Below are 18,391 nucleotides of genomic sequence, written 5' to 3' on the forward strand. Positions count from 1 at the left end.
AGTGTTAAATAAATATTTCCTTTAACCACACTATCAATTTAATTCGCTCCAAAGGTAATAATTAACAGGATATCTGCAGTACTATGTATAACTCTCAGAACTAGTTCTATAATATATTTCTGTAGTAGTTGAAAAAAAAAACATGTTAGAAATATGTTGGAAATAAATATTTTTGTAATTTTGCTGCGTAATTATTTGACTTGGCTAATTATCTCTCTATTAACGATTTGTGGTCTTTAACATAACAATAAAATGTTGCAGTGCTTGAAGTATCTGTATATTGCCCGTGTTTAAATTTAATTTTTCGGCATCGTTCTACATTGGTACATACTTATAACAACATTTATTTTCCAGAGTAAATTAATAAATAACCTTACATCTAAGTTAGAATAATAAAAAAATAGCATGTTAGAATATTGTGGATAATTTTTCCCCATGAAATAATGATTCTTTAAACACGATATGTAAATTATTAAATTAAAAAAAACCCGTAAATCCTTACTTAAAAAAGATAAGTCTTTTCACTTCGGAGTTCCAAATGACACTGAAGACTGAACGATAAGTGAACGCTGAACGCAAGGTGAACACAAAGTGAACAAACGAAGAGCGAACGCTGAACGCTTTGTGAATGGTGAACGCGAGCGCACGGTGAACGCAAGGTGAACGAACAGTGAGCGAATGGAAAAATGGGAAAGTAGAACATTTCAGGGACTGTGCATGTATATACTTTAGTAACTAATATATTGATTGGTTATTAAAAAATTTTCAATTCAGTAAGTAATTCAATTGGTGCCCGTAAATAAATGTTGAATGTAATTCAATTAATGCTATCAATAATTGAACTGCCGTATATCAAATGAATTTGCGTATAATGATGTCAGTATCATATTCATTGAGATATGTGTGTTTGCTTTGCTCTTCACTTTCACTGAATTCATAATTCTTTCAAATATTCTTTGAAAGTCTTATTATATCAGTGATACTAGATTGCTAATTATTTGTATTATATCAATACATATAATATCTGATAAGTAATTATTTTCCACGTTAATTGTTAAACAAGAGGCCCAAGGGCCTTAACGGTCACCTGAGTATAATACAACAATTTAGAGGATCCATAGAGTATAAAATGAACTGAAAGGTGAAGCTTTGTTGCCCAAAAGCAAGAAAAATAGGGTGATCAGGATCAACAATATTATTAGTCTAGTATTCATTAACAGTTCATAAATTAGGTTCTAATCTGTTCCCCATTTATCACTCTCACCAGACAGTATGTAAACAAACTACCAGTGCTTCTGTACTCTTTTAATTCCTTCTTGAAATCTCTTAAATTGGCCTCTCTTGGTCTTTGATGAACATTAATAAGACAAGTTATTTTTGTCTCATTTTTATTTATCTATTATTTACAAGTCTACCTGATCATTAAAACTATGGAAGTACTTTTTGTATTATACAATAAAAATTCTTGCATAATTCTCTTATTCTATTAACCTTTCAAGTACATTATTTACAGTGATTAATTATCACAAGTAAATGGCAAAGAGGAATAACTCCTCTCAGTAGAATACAAATTAATAGAGCCCTGGCCTGGACCAGAACACTTGACCAAATGGTCCTGATGTTCAAAAATCTGGTAAAAATACACTTCCTTATTAAAACTTTAACTTTTTTTGCCTCTGGTATGCCCAGGTGCAGAGAAGATTTTTAAAGCATTAATGCATTTTCACTCTATAATAAATAGACCCCCGCCCTAACATCAGAACCTCTGATCCAGGGATCATGAAATTCACAATTTTGGAAGAAGCATCCTTGCTTATCATAACTATGCATTTGTTTAAATAATACCCAGGAGTAGAGAAGAAGATTTTCAAAGAAATAATGCACTTTCACTGTATGATCTATATAGCCCCACCCTAGCACTAGAACCCCTGACCCTGGGGCCATGAATTTCACAATTTTGGTAGAGGGCTCAATTCTTATTACAATCATGCCAACAGTTTGACTGCTTGATGTCCAGGAGTAAAAAAGAAGATTTTTAAAGATTGCATTAATTTTGATGGTTTTGGCCCCACCCCTCAGGCCCCAGAGGCAGGGGCCACGAATTTCAAAATTTTTGTTCCCCTTCATCCATAGATGCTATATGCCAAAATTGGTTGAAATTGGTTTGCTGGGGTTCCAGAGAAGAAGCTGAAAATGTTCAAAAGTTTACGACCGACGCACGGCGCATGATGACGGACGAAAAGAGATAGCAATAGGTCACCTGAGTGACTCAGGTGACCTAATAAGAAATCAAAATTAAATTTTATCATGCAGGATTCATGGTCTGTTGGCTTTAAGGTGTGTTACTTTAGAAGATGTATGAAGTTGCCAAATTCATTATGTGAATTAAACAGATAAAAGTGTAAATTACACAGATTAAGGATGTACAACACACCTACCCCAAAAATTTTCTGTTGTTTAATTTTCGCTATTTTTATATATCTTATACATGACAATATCTACTATGTGTATGTACATTTTGGTCAAAATCGTTTGAGCCGAATTTGGACAGGAAGTTCCTAAAGTTACCCCCCTTTAGCTGATCTCGAGTACAAAAAAAATTCAACCAACTAACTATAAAATCCCTCATTTTAAAATATTTAAGGTTAGTCAGGCTATCAAAATTTGCTGAATTGTTTGTTTAACTATTAAACACACAAACAAAGTGATTTTGTAGAGGTACACTTCAAGAAAAACGATTTCGAAGAATTTAAACTGAAAAACTATGGTTCATTTTCGCATTGAAAAATGCGTGATTTTCAAATGAAATATTTTTTTATGAAAAAATCTGTCATTTAATTTTGAAAAAAAATAATTACTTCTTGTAACTGATTATCAAAATGTTCTTGATAATTTTAAAAAAAAATTTTTAAACAACGGGTTTTGAATTTATAGCGGAAAATCTCTCCTCCTCCTCTCTCCGTAAGTTACGTTTCTCACAGCATCTTTCAGACTTGGGACGAAAGCAATGCTATGATTCTACCAATACAAATAAAAATTCCTAGCTGGAAAATATCTTTTACTTTAAAAATGTAATGTACATTATATTTATCACAAATATAAAACTTTACATCTGCATTTAAATGAAGATGAACAAGCAATTTCTGAAATTTTAAGACCCCCCCCCCCCCCCCCAATTCTTCTCTGCAATGCAGGACATTTGAAAAAAAAAGCATCGGTTACGTCTGCAGATTTTATATAATTGGCATATTTAACACCTAAAGTAATGTCCTTCATTCGTGCATACAGATTAAATATTGACTACTAATCCTTTTTGTTATTCTTAATATTTTTTTTTATATATTTATATTTAGTAAACTATTTTTCTAAGTATTTTATGACCACCTGTCCGGTTTGGAGTTCATGCACACAGGTGCAATTTCAAACCTTTATATGACTTCTACTTGCATTGAATATTATTTTTTAAGTGAACAACAGTGGTGTATATACAACTCTCTTGTGATGAAAATGGAATATATGGAATATATGTACATATAGGTTTTAAATTATTTCTGTTTTCAAACGAGAGGGGTGCCCCCCCCCCCCCCCCCCCCCCCCCCCCCCCCGGATATTGTATCCTTCTGTTGTTTCAATAAATAAAATGGAAATGATATATTTGTCCATATTAACTTCAACTGTACCAAATTGTAAATTATTTATCAATATCAAAAATTATTCATGTCCCTGAATCACTTACAATGGTATCATCTACATTGGTATCAATTGTTTTGTTTTTATTCGAGGAAATGCGAACTGAAATTGTTTACAGTAAAAAATTTTCTCAATGGGGTGCAACTGTTGTATTAATTTCAGTAAATAATTTTTCACTGTTGATACTTACTTTAATTTGTATAAACTTTGGCTTTCAGTTCTTGTGTTCCTTGGAACACACTGTAAATGTATCTGTGTATTTGTGAGGGAAAAAACCCATAATTCTTCAGAAAACAGGAGGAATAACTCAGCTAAGGGGAGGAAAGACATACACCTGCTACATTTTTAGAGTTGTTTCTCTTTGATCAGTGACCTTCTGAAAACGGTTACTCTTTGTATTTTTTTTTTCAAAGAAAAGTAAGAAAATGTTTATTTTCGTAATATGATAATATTTAGACATACTGGTAATATTTATTCTCAATGTTATGCGGCCGATTGTAACGGGAAAAAGCAATGTAGATCAGCATTAACATTTTTAGATTAAAAAATGCCTAAATACAATATTAAAGAATTAATTAACAAAATTTAAATTAAAGAAGTTTAAGGAACCTGTTTTTTTCTTCTTTTTATGGAGGGGGAAGATTAAATGCAATTGCGCAAATGATCAAGGATAGGATTTGGTATTCCTAAAGAAACCACAATAAAAACCTCTATTCTATTTTTTTTTTTTTTTACATTAACATCGGGATCGTATTTCTCGTCATTTTGACGCTTCGTAATTAACATCAAATTTAACGTTATGTTAAACGTTTCATTGAAATCGCAAGAGTTATCTCCCCCAGTGTGTTGTACGTCTTTAAATTGTAAATTTTACAGATTAATGTGTAAAATTTACAGATTAAAGTGTAAAACTTACTTTAATGTGTAAAATTTATAGATTAAAGTGTAAATTTTACACATTAAAGTGTTAAATTTACAGATTAAAGTGTAAATTTTACACATTAAAGTGTAAAATTTACAGATTAAAGTGTAAATTTTACAGATTAAAGTGTAAATTTTACAGATTAATGTGTAAAATTTACAGATTAAAGTGTAAAATTTACAGATTAAAGTGTGGAAAATGAAAAAATACAAAAAGTGTCCAAGTGGCACTAATACGCTTCCGTACCATATAGAATTAATATGAGTTCAATGTTTATCTAAAATTTTGTTCTATATCCTTCTACGGTATAGCCATGAAACACTTCAAGTTTTTGTTGCTTGAATTTAAAAAAGAAAATAGTTTAATGTGTCATTGAGACCTGCCTTGTGGCTCTTCAAATCACAGCTGTAAATTGCTATCAAAACAATCCCCCGAAAGGTTACTTATACCATGCTTTGTTTAAGTTTAAAGATATGTCCTTTAGAGGTGATTTATTTAATACTAACAATTAAGAATGTTCAATTATTTATTTATTTCAGAGAAGAAATCTTTATTAAATCATTATTTTAACATCATTCTTAACATATATCTTTATAAATAAATTTAGTATCTGAAATAGATATTATATAATTCAAGTATTATTTATTTTATGAAAATTGTTAACAGGTGTAAAGCTTACCTACAGATGAAATAATTTAGAATATTTTACATTCGATTCAATAAGTCCTGGAAACTCACTTACAATCAAATTTCATTTTATTTTGGTGATTGATAAATATGTACACGTAGGTCTTGTGTTGATGAAACACAATGTCATCAAAGGCACCTGACGCTATTTATTTTAAATATAACCCCTACCTAAAATTTACATGTATCTGTTCTTCAAGATTTTTGAAAATAATACTAAAGTAATTGAAATGTATTTAATTACATTCTTCAAAGTAATTGAGAGTAATTAACTACATTTGTAAAAATCAATGTAATTGTAATTGCAAGTAATTGACAAAATTATCAATGTATTTGAAAGTAATTAATTACATTTCAAAGTAAATGAACCCAACCCTGCCCCAGGGGTAGGGTGGGGCCACAATGGAGGATCAAAGTTTTACATAGGAGTAATTATAGGAAAAATCTTCAAAAAATCTTCTTCTCAAGAACAGCCAAGCTATGATTGGTCATATTTACATGGAAGCATCCTCAAATAGTGTAGTTTAAAGTTTGTTCAAATCATGACCCCCCGTGGGTAGGGTGGGGCCACAATGAAAGTTCAAACTTAAAGGAAAAAAGTCACAGTTAGTCAAAATAATATGTAAGCATCCTTAGGTAGTGTAGATTCAATTAGTTCAAATCATACCCCTTCCCCTCTCCCTTTTAGGGTTAGGTCGGGACCACTTACGCATTTAGACTTTTCAATACTAAACTGATTTTTGCTTTTTTCCTAGCCACATGCAGTGCTCAGGTGAGTTATGTGGCCCCTGTCCCTTTTGTTTTAGAAGGCAGTTTAATACAATTGTTTTTAATAAATACCTAAATGATATATTTAACGAGAACAGGAGAGCCATAATTACTCAGGTGAGCATTGTGGCCAAAATGCTCACCTGAGTAGCTCAGGTGAGCTTAAAAAGAAGGGTAAATCATGGTTTTTATATGTTTTTTCAGCATTTTGTACCTACTACATTATAAGGTAAATGATAGATGGATTTGTTATATGAATAACAAATTTCATTTATTGAATTGAATTGAAAACAAATTAAATATTACATAGAATTACATATGTATGATAGGGTGAATACAGGAAAAATGAATCAAGCTCGATTTTGGATCCCTAAAAATGGCAGATTAAGTATTCGGAGGCATGAGTCCTCTATTATATTCATTTATTAACAGTAATCATTAATTAGCACATCTTTACTGTGCCAAAGCTGTTTAATTAGGAAGCCTGCTTTTTAAAGTACATATAAAGTATTTTTCAACTACATGGTTGTGTGATAGTTTTACAAATCCCATTTGCAGCATTATTCATTGTATTTTTCATAATGAAGAACAATGCTCAAGCCTTATCATTATGTTTATTCTTAGACTGTAAAACTGTCATCTTAGTGAGTCAAGACACTCTGCAATTTGTTACTTAAATATAAAAAAATATTATATTATACAAAATGAAATTAATTTTAAAAATTTATATCAAATTAATTTTACAAGAGGCCCATGGGCCACAACACTCACCTGAGTAACTCTGGCCATGATGTTCTTCCATACCTGCCAACCAAAATTGGTGCTGTGGGGGGTCATGACCCAACATTCAGAAATGAAATGTTGGGTGATAGCGCGCGACAACATTTTTTAAGGGAGGATAAGAAATATGTGCTGTTTTATTTCCTATTATTAATTTTATCACACACACAAAAATTTTGAATAAATTTACTCTTAAGATCATCAATTATTTAACACAGGCTTGTCTTCCATATTGTTAAATGTAAAACAAATTATGAGGGATACCTCCCATCCCAAACAAAAAATAAAATCGTTATAGTCATGATGAATTTTTGCAGTCTTGGCAGTGTCATGTGGGAATTCCCTTGTCATAACATATAACAAAGAAATACAATGTACAATATTACCTTTGGGAGAGGGGAGGGAGAAGAAATTCAGTGTACTTGACATGAGACTTTTTTGTTTCATCTTAATATCATCTTATTTTAACCTATAAACTTTACAATATTTTCAATATAAGCAGATAAAATCAGCCTATGCTTTGTAGTTTTCTACTTACATTTTTAAAAAATGATTCCAATTTTAATACTGTTTGTTTATCATGTCATTGTATTTAATTTCTGTTTTAATAAAATGATATTTAATTAACCCCTAAATCTATGTGTTTCACCGGTTTATTCCCCGAACGTTTACTCCCTAAAACAACTATTTAATTATCACACTCAATTAAGAGGCCCTCTAAGGGGTCCAGGTAGAGTTTACCTGTGTTACCTTGATTTAACAAAGTAGACAAAATTAAATGATTTAATATTTACTGATAAAATTGTGTACTAAAGCACATATTTATTGATTAAATACATGCTATTATTGAAGGCACAGAACAAATATTTTTTCATATATGTGTACATGTAATAAATATCTTTATTTAAAATACATTCAAATTCAAAAAAGAAACATAACTGTACAAGACATTTAAATTAACAAATAGCATGTTATGAATTATTTTCAAACAAACCTAACACTTGGCACTTAAAGCATCACTTACATCACATATTCACATTTTAAGCTTTGTTTAATCTAATTATTAAACATGGAGAACTTTTTACAAATCGCATTTGCAGGTACACAGAACGAAAAAGGGGGGGGGGGCATTTTTCTGAGCATAGACTTTTCCTGTAGTATAGTCTATTCCTCTAGATCTAATATGTAAATTTTCATTTAGATGCTGCCCCTCTTACTTTCTGTTGCTGTAAAGTTGAGTGCTGGCGAATTCCAGCACTTGAAAAAAAATCTACAAACAGTAAGTCCACCCCTCCTCACACATGAACACACAAAATAGGATTTTCAGGGGTTTTTTTTAAATTATTTTAATTTTACTTGTCAGATTTCTTTGGGAGGTTGCCCCTTCCCCCACTGTTTAAACCATAGCTACTTGTTTGGAAGCAATATCTAAAGTTAGCACCGTTTTATTTACATCAAATTCAGACATATGTTGTGTAGTTTTTGAAAGGGGGGTTGACAAATTATTTTATGATGCAAACTAACAAAAATTTTGAAATTATTTGTTGTTATAATATTTAGAATTAATGGTTCGAAACGGTGATTAAAACTAAATAAAATTAAAAGTATCTAAAGCAAAATTTATTTAACTCATTTAATAATATATATTGAATAGAAAAATTATATGATCTAGGGATTTTTCCTGTTTAAGAAAGAATGCTACCCACATGTTCACAGAAATTTTATCCAACCAATCTTTAAGATATCTCCTCTGAAATATGACTTAAATATGGAAAGATTGATATTAGTTTAAATTAATTTTTATGAATTTTGGGGGCTTTTTAAGGAGAAAATGAAAAGATTGTTTAATTGCAAATAAGATCCTTTAGAGTTTAAAAATAAAAAAAAATCTCAAGAAAAATCAGATAACCTTTTTTTTTATTTTTGGTAAAAAATTATTTATGAAAATAAAACACATTTTTTAAGCATTTTTTTTTAAACTAATGGATAAAATCTTCAAGATTTTTACATTTCCCCTGAAAAAAAAAATCATGTAAAACAATAAATATCTTTTATCAATCTTTCCATGTTGAAATCTTGTTTCCGAAGAAATGCCATAAAGATCCAAAAATTATTGTTGCTGTAGAATTCCTCCTTAAAAAAATACAGGTAAAGCTATTTCATAAATGATTGTAGACTCTACCTGTACCCCTTAGAGAGCCCCTTAATTGAGTGTGATAATTAGATGTTGGTTTAGTCCAGTAGATGTTCGGGGAACACACCGTTTCACCTTGCATATACCCCTTCAAACGGAAAAGTTTAATCCCCTAATTGCTCCAGACTATAAGTTACCTGTACCTGGACAGTTGTGTGCATTCAAGCGAGAAGTGATTTCCTGTGGCTAATTAACACCTTTGCATGCGTTAAATAAACAAAGATACTAATCTGTGTAAATTGAATAAACAAGTCTTATATTCTTATCCCAAATGACAAAACATGGCGGTAGTAAAAGTCTGAAAATCAGAAATTTTAGGGTGAATTTTTCAAATCGGGATTTTAAGGCAATTTTGCTTTGCTGGGTTAAAATATGGGGATGATCGATTTTGCGGGTGAAAACGATGACATGCCGTGGGTCATTATGAGTGGTGGGTGAGAGGTCAGTTTTGCGGGTGTGACCCACCGAATGCAGGTCACTTGGCAGGTATGGTTCTTCACCAGATTTTTGCCATTGTAATATTATTGTGGCCCCATCCTACCCCTGGGGGTAGAATCTACATTACCTCAGGAAGCTTTCACATAAGTTTCAACTTTTCTAGCCCAGTGGTTCATGAGAAAACATTTTTAAAGATTTTTCCCATATAATTCAATGAAAAACTTTGATTCCCTATGTGGCCCCACCCTATCCCCAGGGGCCATAATTTGAACAATTTAGAATCTACAGACCAGAGAGCTTCAACATTTTCAGCTTTTGTGGCCCCATCTACCCCTGGGGGCCATGATTTGAACAATTTAAAATCTGCACTACCTCAGGAGGCTTCCACATAAGTTTCATCTTTTCTGGCCCATTGTTTCTTGAAAAGATTTTTTAAAGATTTAAAGATCCATTATATTTCAATGTTAAACCTTGATTCCCATTGTGGCCCCAACCTACCCTGGGGGCCATGATTTGAAAAATTTTGAATCTACACCACCTCAGGAAGATTCCACATAAATTTCAGCTTTTCTTGCCCAGGGGTTCTTGAAAAGAAGATTTTTTATTGACCTCATTCTATTTTTGTCTTTTCTTCATTATCCCCCCTTGTATGGGGGCTTGGCCCTTCATTTTACAATTTAAACATCCCTTTACCCAAGTTTGGTTAAAATATTCACCAGTGATTCTTGAGAAGAAGTTGAAAATGAGAAACGTTTACAGATGGATGGATGGACAGACGGATGGACAGACGGAAGACAGACAACAGGTGATCAGAAAAGCTCTGAGCTTTCAGCTCAAGTGAGCTAAAAATGTTGAGTTTAAGTTTACAGAGGAGCGAACATATAGCTAGTCAAGATGCCCAATCTACAGACAGAAAGTGAAATGTGGCACCTGCAATTGCGAGGCAAAGAATTTTGAAAGTAACACATATACACATTGTAATATAAAAAATTCAACCTTAATGAAAAATGTTAATTCTTGTAATTAATAACACAACTAATTCATGTTATCCGAAAAAAAAACAACTTATTAAAACATTGTATAAATGTTACCTTTAAGTCTCTGTGCACTATATCTTTACTATGTATAAAATCCACAGCTTCTATCAACTGCCTCATTATAATCCTGAAACAGATACATCAAATATCCATTACAAATCTTCCCCAAATGGCTACTCTACTCCATTTTGGTGTCTTGGTCCTAAAAGCTTCATCAAACTAGCATATACTTTCTCTTTAAAGATGTACACATAATTTTTCAAATTTATTGTATTTTCATAATGGTGCAGATATAGCTGATATGACTCATATCTTATTTTAAAAAATGGCCATACACATTATTTTACAGTATCTTATTTAATATCTTATTTAACATAAAGTTTATATTTAAATTTCAACAAGATCTTAGAAAGTGCTTGAATTAAAATATATTGAATCATAATAGAAATATTTTAGAGAAATAAAATCAAATATGAGGTATAATTTTGTATTTTTGCAGTAAAGACATCTTCAAATTTTATCAGTCATTGGGGGTTGAAATTTTCCTGGAAAACCCACTAGCCCAGGGGCTACTGATCAGTAAAAAATTACTAGCCCAAACCTCAAACTAACTAGCCCAAATTTTTTTTATGTAAAATTAAAACATAACAAGTTAAACTAGTACTAACTGTAACAGAAGATTGTTACAGCTAGATGTTCCCTAAATGCTCCCACATGGCCTTAGGAACCGGGGGGGGGGGGGGGGGGGGGGGGGGGGGGGGGGGGGGGGGGGGGGGGGGGGTGCCCCCCATTAATTTTGCCGATATATAGACTACTATAGTAAACATAGATACTGTCTATATGCTTATGCCCCCTTAATAAAAATGCCTGATGACCTTTTTTTTTTTTTTTTTTTTGCTTGTCAGGAAATTTTTGGTAGTGCCCCCTCAACTGTCAACTGAAAATGTATGGCTGTGCCTCCTCAACTGTCAACTGAAAATGATGGCTGTGCCCCCCCCCCCCTTCAACTGGATTTGCTTCCTACGGGCCTGTCCCATACTCCCTTTTGTGTCCAATTCCTTATAGCTTCATTAATTAGGCAAAATCTTTGTATAACTATTTTTACTTTTACAACTTATTTTCCAAAGTGTTTTGGCGAAATAACGATCAATGCACAAATAGTGCATACTCATGCACATGATTTCAAAAACTTGCATATACATGGCCATGAGTGTCGACTGTCGAGTCAAATTGCATTTTCACTGTATATATTTCATTGGAAAACCAATTTTTATAAAAACTTATTGTGAGGTCAATTTTAGCCCAAATTCCATGATTTTTTCACTAAATCATGCAGAACTGTTCAAATTTTTTTCTTATGATGCTAAACAAAATGATACACTAATCATTGAGAATAATTTATAAAAACATCTAGACAAAAATTTCTAACCTCAAATTACTATGACTTATTTACAAAGAAGATGAGTGAACAATACGTGCAGAATGCCTATAGCTTCAGATATTAAAAAAAATTATATTCAATTTGTGAATGAAGTATTTAAAGTAAAGTTCTCATTATTGAAATTTATGAAATTATGATCAACAAAGCTTTTCTGAGAAAAAAATATCTCGAAAAAAAAATTCTTTTATTTAAAAAAATAAAACCGTAACGGTATTGGTGGGATTCGAATACCTAATAATAAAAATCTGGAGTATCATATTGCTTTGAGACTAACACGCTAACCACTACGCTAGTTCCTAGTATGCTAGTTACTACACAGCTCCTGATGAATAGTGGCATTTAAATCACGTTTGTGATATTACCCTTGACCTAATGGACTTGCAACATATTTCTGAGTATTTTCGGAAAGATGCAAATGCTTTGTCATAAAAGAGCACTTTTAAGGTACAGTGGGTCTTTGCTCCATGTTTTTGTAAACTAAAAAATGTATATTTTTATGCAAACTTTTAGGAATAACTTTCAAAAAAATGAAGGGAAGACCCACTCATATCAAAAAATTTTGTTAAAGTATGAGAAAACGATCCTTTTTGTCCTCTTTAGTGTGTGTATGCTATTTCGTTGGCAAATAAAATTTCAGTCTTTGTGAGATTTTTGTAAATTGTAGAGATTTTACATAAAGTATGCTTTAATGTTAGATGAAATATCAAAGAAAATTTCGATATAATTGAGATTTTATTTTTCCCTTCATATTTGTGGCACTACAGGCACTTCGCCCGCCTTGTTCACCCATCTTCTTAGAGTTGTAAAATTTTTAATTCGCATTTGACGTGTGATATCACTGCAGTGCCTTCAGATAAAATCATTTTGAAATTATATGGAGAAACTGCAAAAAATTCTACATTTTATGGTGTTTTAGTCATAAAAAATGATCAACAAATAACACTGCAATAATATTTTAGAACTAGATGAGATCTCGTTGCAAGCAACGAGTAGGTCTTCCGTTAGATTTCTGATAAAATCTTGATTAGGATATTTTGATTCATAAAAGAAAGTAAAACAACTTTAAATGTAAAAAATATTCATATCAATTCTTCAAAATTGTTTAGCAACTCATAAGAGTGAAATCTATCAATTTTAAACAACTTCGGGTCTTTTTTCTTCACTTCCAGTATGACCGGAAGTACTCAAAATGACTTTTAACTCCTCACTGAGTGTGGAGGAATCTTCCCTCAAAGTTTCGAGGAAAAATGAGCATTTCTTCGACTACTTCCGGTTCAGAAGAAATAACTTTCAGTGGAAATAATATGACTCAAAATAGTCTATTAGCCTCTATTAAAATCATTTCAATAAGAAAAAAATAAAAATTTGCATATTTTTAAACTACTTCCGGTGGACAACAAAAACTATACAGGTTTCTCATATCTACGAGTCACAATCTATCATCCCTGAAAGTTTCAAGACTCAATCTCTAACCGTTTTTGAGAACACTTGCAGACAAAATGCCATTTTAAAAATGGGAAATTGGCCATATCTCGCGACCGGAAGTGACGACAACAAAATGAAAAAAAAACGCATAAAGTTCAGATAATTTGCCATCATTGCTGAAAGTTTCATGAAAATCTATTGAGGCGTTCTCGAGAAATCGTCTGCACAAAATCGGTAAGAAAAAAAAATAATAATAATAATAGTGGAAAAGAAACAACAGAATCAGTAGAAAGTCTTCCGTTGGAAACGGAAGACCTTAAAAATGCATGTTTAATGAAATATATAGTGAAAAAATAAAATTAAGACTAACTTATGGCCAAGTACAGTACATCATCTCAATACATTTGAGATTTCAAAGAATTTCACTGAAAACCGAGAAAGTTCAAGCTTTGTCTTCTTTCATTAAAATCTAAGAAAGATATACTTACAATCTTAGCCAATCAGATTTCAGCAGGTGTGCTTGCGAGCATTTTCTTCATTACTCACATATATATTCTTATAGTGCTTATATCATATGCCAATGTCTTAAATTTCAAAGAATTATATTAAATAGTAAGGCAGACTGATAAAGTATTAGCCAATCAGATTTCAGCACACTTGCATGCATGTCCTTGCATTCAATTTTGATAGTAGCATAATGTAGGAATTCATTAAACCTATCTATATCCTAAATTTGATTCTGTTTTGTTGAAAACTAGAGAAGTTATAGCCATTTAAAGTTACAGCCAATCAAATTTCAGAATATGTGGATGTGCATTTTTCAAGAATTTCTGTAGAAAACATATTGTAGAACCTTATAATATATACCTTTCTCTTAAATTTCAAAGGATTTTGTCCAAAAAACCAAGGAAGATATTGCGATTTTTGTTTCAGCTAATCAGAGTGAAGCACATGTGCATGTGTGTGAATTCATGCTAATTTGACCATGTTGACCATGTCTTGTCTACACTACAATTATATCTTTATGTTTCGAGTTTCAAAGCATTTCATCAAAAAATATAGAAGTTATGGCTATATTGAGTATATCAGTCATTTCACTCACTGCATGCACACGCACGTGCATGCATGTGCATGCAAAATGACCTTCCATTTCTTCTCAATCTGTAGTTTCTGAGAACACTTGCGGACAAAAAAGTGCCGTAGAAGAAATTTTGAAAAGAAAGTAAAAACTAGAAAATCTGCTATTGCAAGCAATACCATATGTCACCTCTCACTAAACCATAAGCTGTACTAAGATTGTAAAATGGTTAAAGAAGTGAGTATTAGTAGACACCACCCCCCTTTCACACACAAGTTTTACAAGGTAGTGCCTAGAAGAAAATTTTATTTGAGAGATCAGATTGGTGTAAAATAGAACTTCTCTGATATCCTAGGATAACAAGGGGATCTTCCATAGAAGACACTCTGAAGACCTTAAATTAAAGAGAGCAAGATTCACTTCAAAACATATGTAACAGGAAGGGAGAAAGTGTATGGCTGGACCGGGAATCGAACCCCGGACTCCTGCATCACTAGTCAGGTGCTCTACCGACTGAGCTACCCAGGCCAATATCCACGGCCCAAACCCATTACACATAATTCCTGAATTTTCCTTCTCAAATCAGACATTTTTATTTTTTACATAGGAAAGAGACTAATTTTTTTTTTATGAGATGATAAACTATGTGTAAATTTTCTTAGTTTTGCAGAATCATGAACGTACATTCCCGGCATGCTAAACAGTAGTGATGAGGCCATCACACACGTGCTGGAGTGGATCCCAGTTCAAATTCATAAAAATGTTATGAAATTAAATTTTAATGATTCTAACTATCACTGAATGAAATTATTCACTTGCAAGTAATATATTAACAAGAAATTTTGAAATGCTAATGAATACAGCTGACAATCACTACTTTTTAAAGATAATTTAATTGTAAATAAAATTATTATCAATTCTGTAGACAAAACAGAAAAAGACTGAATGCTGCCAAAATATCAGATCACATCAATGGAACTGAATTTTATTCATGAAACTCTTAAGATCTCCTTCCATTGTAAATCTTATATATCTGTGTATTGACCTAGCTGTCTCTAAGGGGGGGGGGGGGGGGGGGGGGGGTAAAGTATGACATGGTCTTTATATTTGAAAAGAGGGAAATAAAAATGCGCCACCAGATTTATACCATATACTACCCTTTTTATTTAATAGAAACTTGTTTCTATGGCATTAAGAAGGTTTTCCGTCTCCTCTCTGTCACCAGAGAAGTTTTAACTCTACACTTCGTTCTATGTGTATTGCTGTGCTACAGTTCCCGTAAACTACTTAAAAGAAAATAAACAGTTTGTAGTAAATATCGCCACCAAGAAATATATCCGCACATGTACAACTGTAGGTGTTGACCATTATTTCTGTTAAGTTTCATAACTAAAAGATTTTCTAAGCCCCCTGTGAGAACGCTTCAGGACGAAAGCAAGGTGAGTAAAAAAAAAGTTGTCCCAACTTCCTCCCGCTGACCATCAATTCCATTTTATGCAGAAACCACTGTGATACATTGAAGGGATTAAACCAAATAAGTTTTCAAAATTTTGCTTTGGTAGTTACTGAGAAAAATGAAAATTAAAAAAAAAAAACCTTTTTCCTGTTTCTATGGCAACAGTAGGCCTTAGAAATTAGAAATTTTTAAATGTTGACTGAACAAATAGAGTGTCTAGTCATAATTTCTGTAAATTTTCATCACAATTGTCCAAGCCACCTCGGAAAACATTTGTGCGTATATTAACTTTTTCTGTTTCTTTCATTCCTAAGGCAACGTTTTGCAAAAGATTCTAATTTTTAGCTCACCTCAATGAAGTTGGGATGAGCTTATGCTATACCCCTGGCATCAGAGTTAGCATAGGCATCCCTGTTAAAGTTTCAGGAGCAAGTCCATTCCCAAGTAACTATAAGCCCTACTTGGACCAAACTTGCATGGATGATGCATCTAGGGATGTACACTAACCAACTTGCTTCCGATGCTGGATCCGACCTAGATTTTCCACATGAATGAATTTTAGTAATATTTTAACCAAATTAGCATGGATGATGTATCTAGGGATGGACACTTCCAGACTTGTTTTGGATTCAGGATCTGACCTACATTTTCCAGATGAGTGACCAGGGTAATGTTTTTGGAGTAGCTATATAATATTATGGCCTCAGTGTTATGATTAAACTTGCAAAGATGGTGCATCTAAGGATGAAAACTTTCAGACTTGCTTTGGATGTTATAATTGACCAACATTTTCTTGATTAGTAAACAGGTTAAAAGTTTTTTGAGCAGGTCTATTTCCAAGTGACTATAAGTCCTACTTAAACCAAACTTGCATGGATATTGATGTTTGACCCCATTTTTTTTTAGGCCTTTATGGTAAGTGAAAATGAATGTTTTAAACTAGAAACTTTATTTTGTATCAATATGTGAGGTGAGATTGTACATTAGCAAAAAAAAAAAAAAAAAAAAAATCCCGATCTATCAACCCTTGATTTATTGGGAATATTACAGGAAACAAACATAATTTTTTTAAAGCCTAATTTATATTAGCATTCTGATTCTGCTCATTAATATTTGTTGCTTGTTTTCTTTGTTTGATAAAATACTGGAAGACAGCTTTTGACATTCCAAAAATGTCTGGTTTACATTTCATAATACAAAAGCACAACTTCTGTTATCTTAACAAATTTCAAACAATTGCACATTTTTGTTTCATTTGATATTTTGTTCGGGTGACCTGAAATTCATTCGGGCAACCTGAAATCAGTACCAAGGTTGCCCAAATGACGAGACCAAATTTTGACGAGTGTCAAACCCTGAATTCAGATATACAGGTCTTTTTAGCGTTCCGTACTTCAATTTCTTTCCCTTAAGGTTTCTTCAATTGGAACATGGTCGTAGGAACGGGGGGGGGGGGGGGGGGGGGGGCCCAATAATTCTGCCAATATATAGAATTAGAAAACATAGCTACTATATGCTAGTGCCCCCTCGATCGATAAAAATGTTTGATGACTTTTTTTTTATGGTGCCCCCAACTGAATATGTGGCTGCCCCCCTCCCCCCAACTGAAATTGCTTCCTACGGGCCTGTGGAAGTATGCATTTGTGCACTTTAACCAAACAGTTTATTCTTCTAAAGATATGATGAACTGGTGTTTTTCAAATAACAATCAAGTATGTAAGTTTCCTATATATCTTTATCATAAAATGCCAGGATTTTAATTACCCATTTGAAAATGATTTGACCATTGATAGCATGAATGTAAATGATTAGTATAACTCTTTACATTGACCGTAATTACGATAACTTGAAACATCCATGCACTCATATACTTGGCCTGCAAAATGGGGGTGTGGCCTGAGGTCTATGAGAAATGGATGTAAACAACGTACCCCTGCTATTATTAATCAGACAAATACTTAATTACAGTGCATGGAAGTAAAAATTAAAATTGAAATAAATAAGCTACAATGTTTGGTGGAACGATTGAGGCAAAAATATGTAGAAAATCTTTAATTGAATTTTTTGTAAATTATCGGGGGGCCAAATGTGGAGTTTAAAAGATTCATTCTTTAACTACAGTGTAGTTCTCATTCAAAAGAAACCAGTCTACATAGAAAAATGAACTGATGAGAATTTTTTTTCCCGTTCTGCTAGTCCAACGGACTATCATCACATTTAAATTAGCTAGCCCGAGTCTTAAAATGACTAGCCCCAGGCGTCAAACTATTTCAACCCTTGGTCATTATACGTTTTGAATAATTTTCATCCCATAACTGGACCAAAGTCTGAATCTAACTTAAGGGAAATCATAAATTGCATGTTCAACCAAAATTTGGCTAAAGATTTAGATTAACAAGACTTTGTGTTCATCAAAAGAATTATAACATTATTCCAAAAAAAGTAATCTAGCTGGAAATTCAAAATAAAGATGAA

At 32.4% G+C, this 18,391-nt stretch overlaps 1 protein-coding gene across 1 annotated transcript in view; it reads right to left on the bottom strand.

The window, feature by feature from the left end:
- LOC133206082 (phosphorylase b kinase gamma catalytic chain, liver/testis isoform-like) overlaps positions 1-18,391 on the bottom strand; it is a 213,814-nt gene that overhangs the window by 88,557 nt on the left and 106,866 nt on the right. The window contains 1 exon segment of the mRNA XM_061342012.1: positions 10,571-10,643. Coding sequence (XP_061197996.1) covers positions 10,571-10,643 — 73 coding nt within the window.

The sequence above is a fragment of the Saccostrea echinata genome, unplaced genomic scaffold (genome assembly GCF_033153115.1).
Source record: "Saccostrea echinata isolate AGI-Se365-2 ecotype Australia unplaced genomic scaffold, CSIRO_AGI_Sech_v1 ptg000054l, whole genome shotgun sequence".
NCBI lineage: Eukaryota > Metazoa > Mollusca > Bivalvia > Ostreida > Ostreidae > Saccostrea > Saccostrea echinata.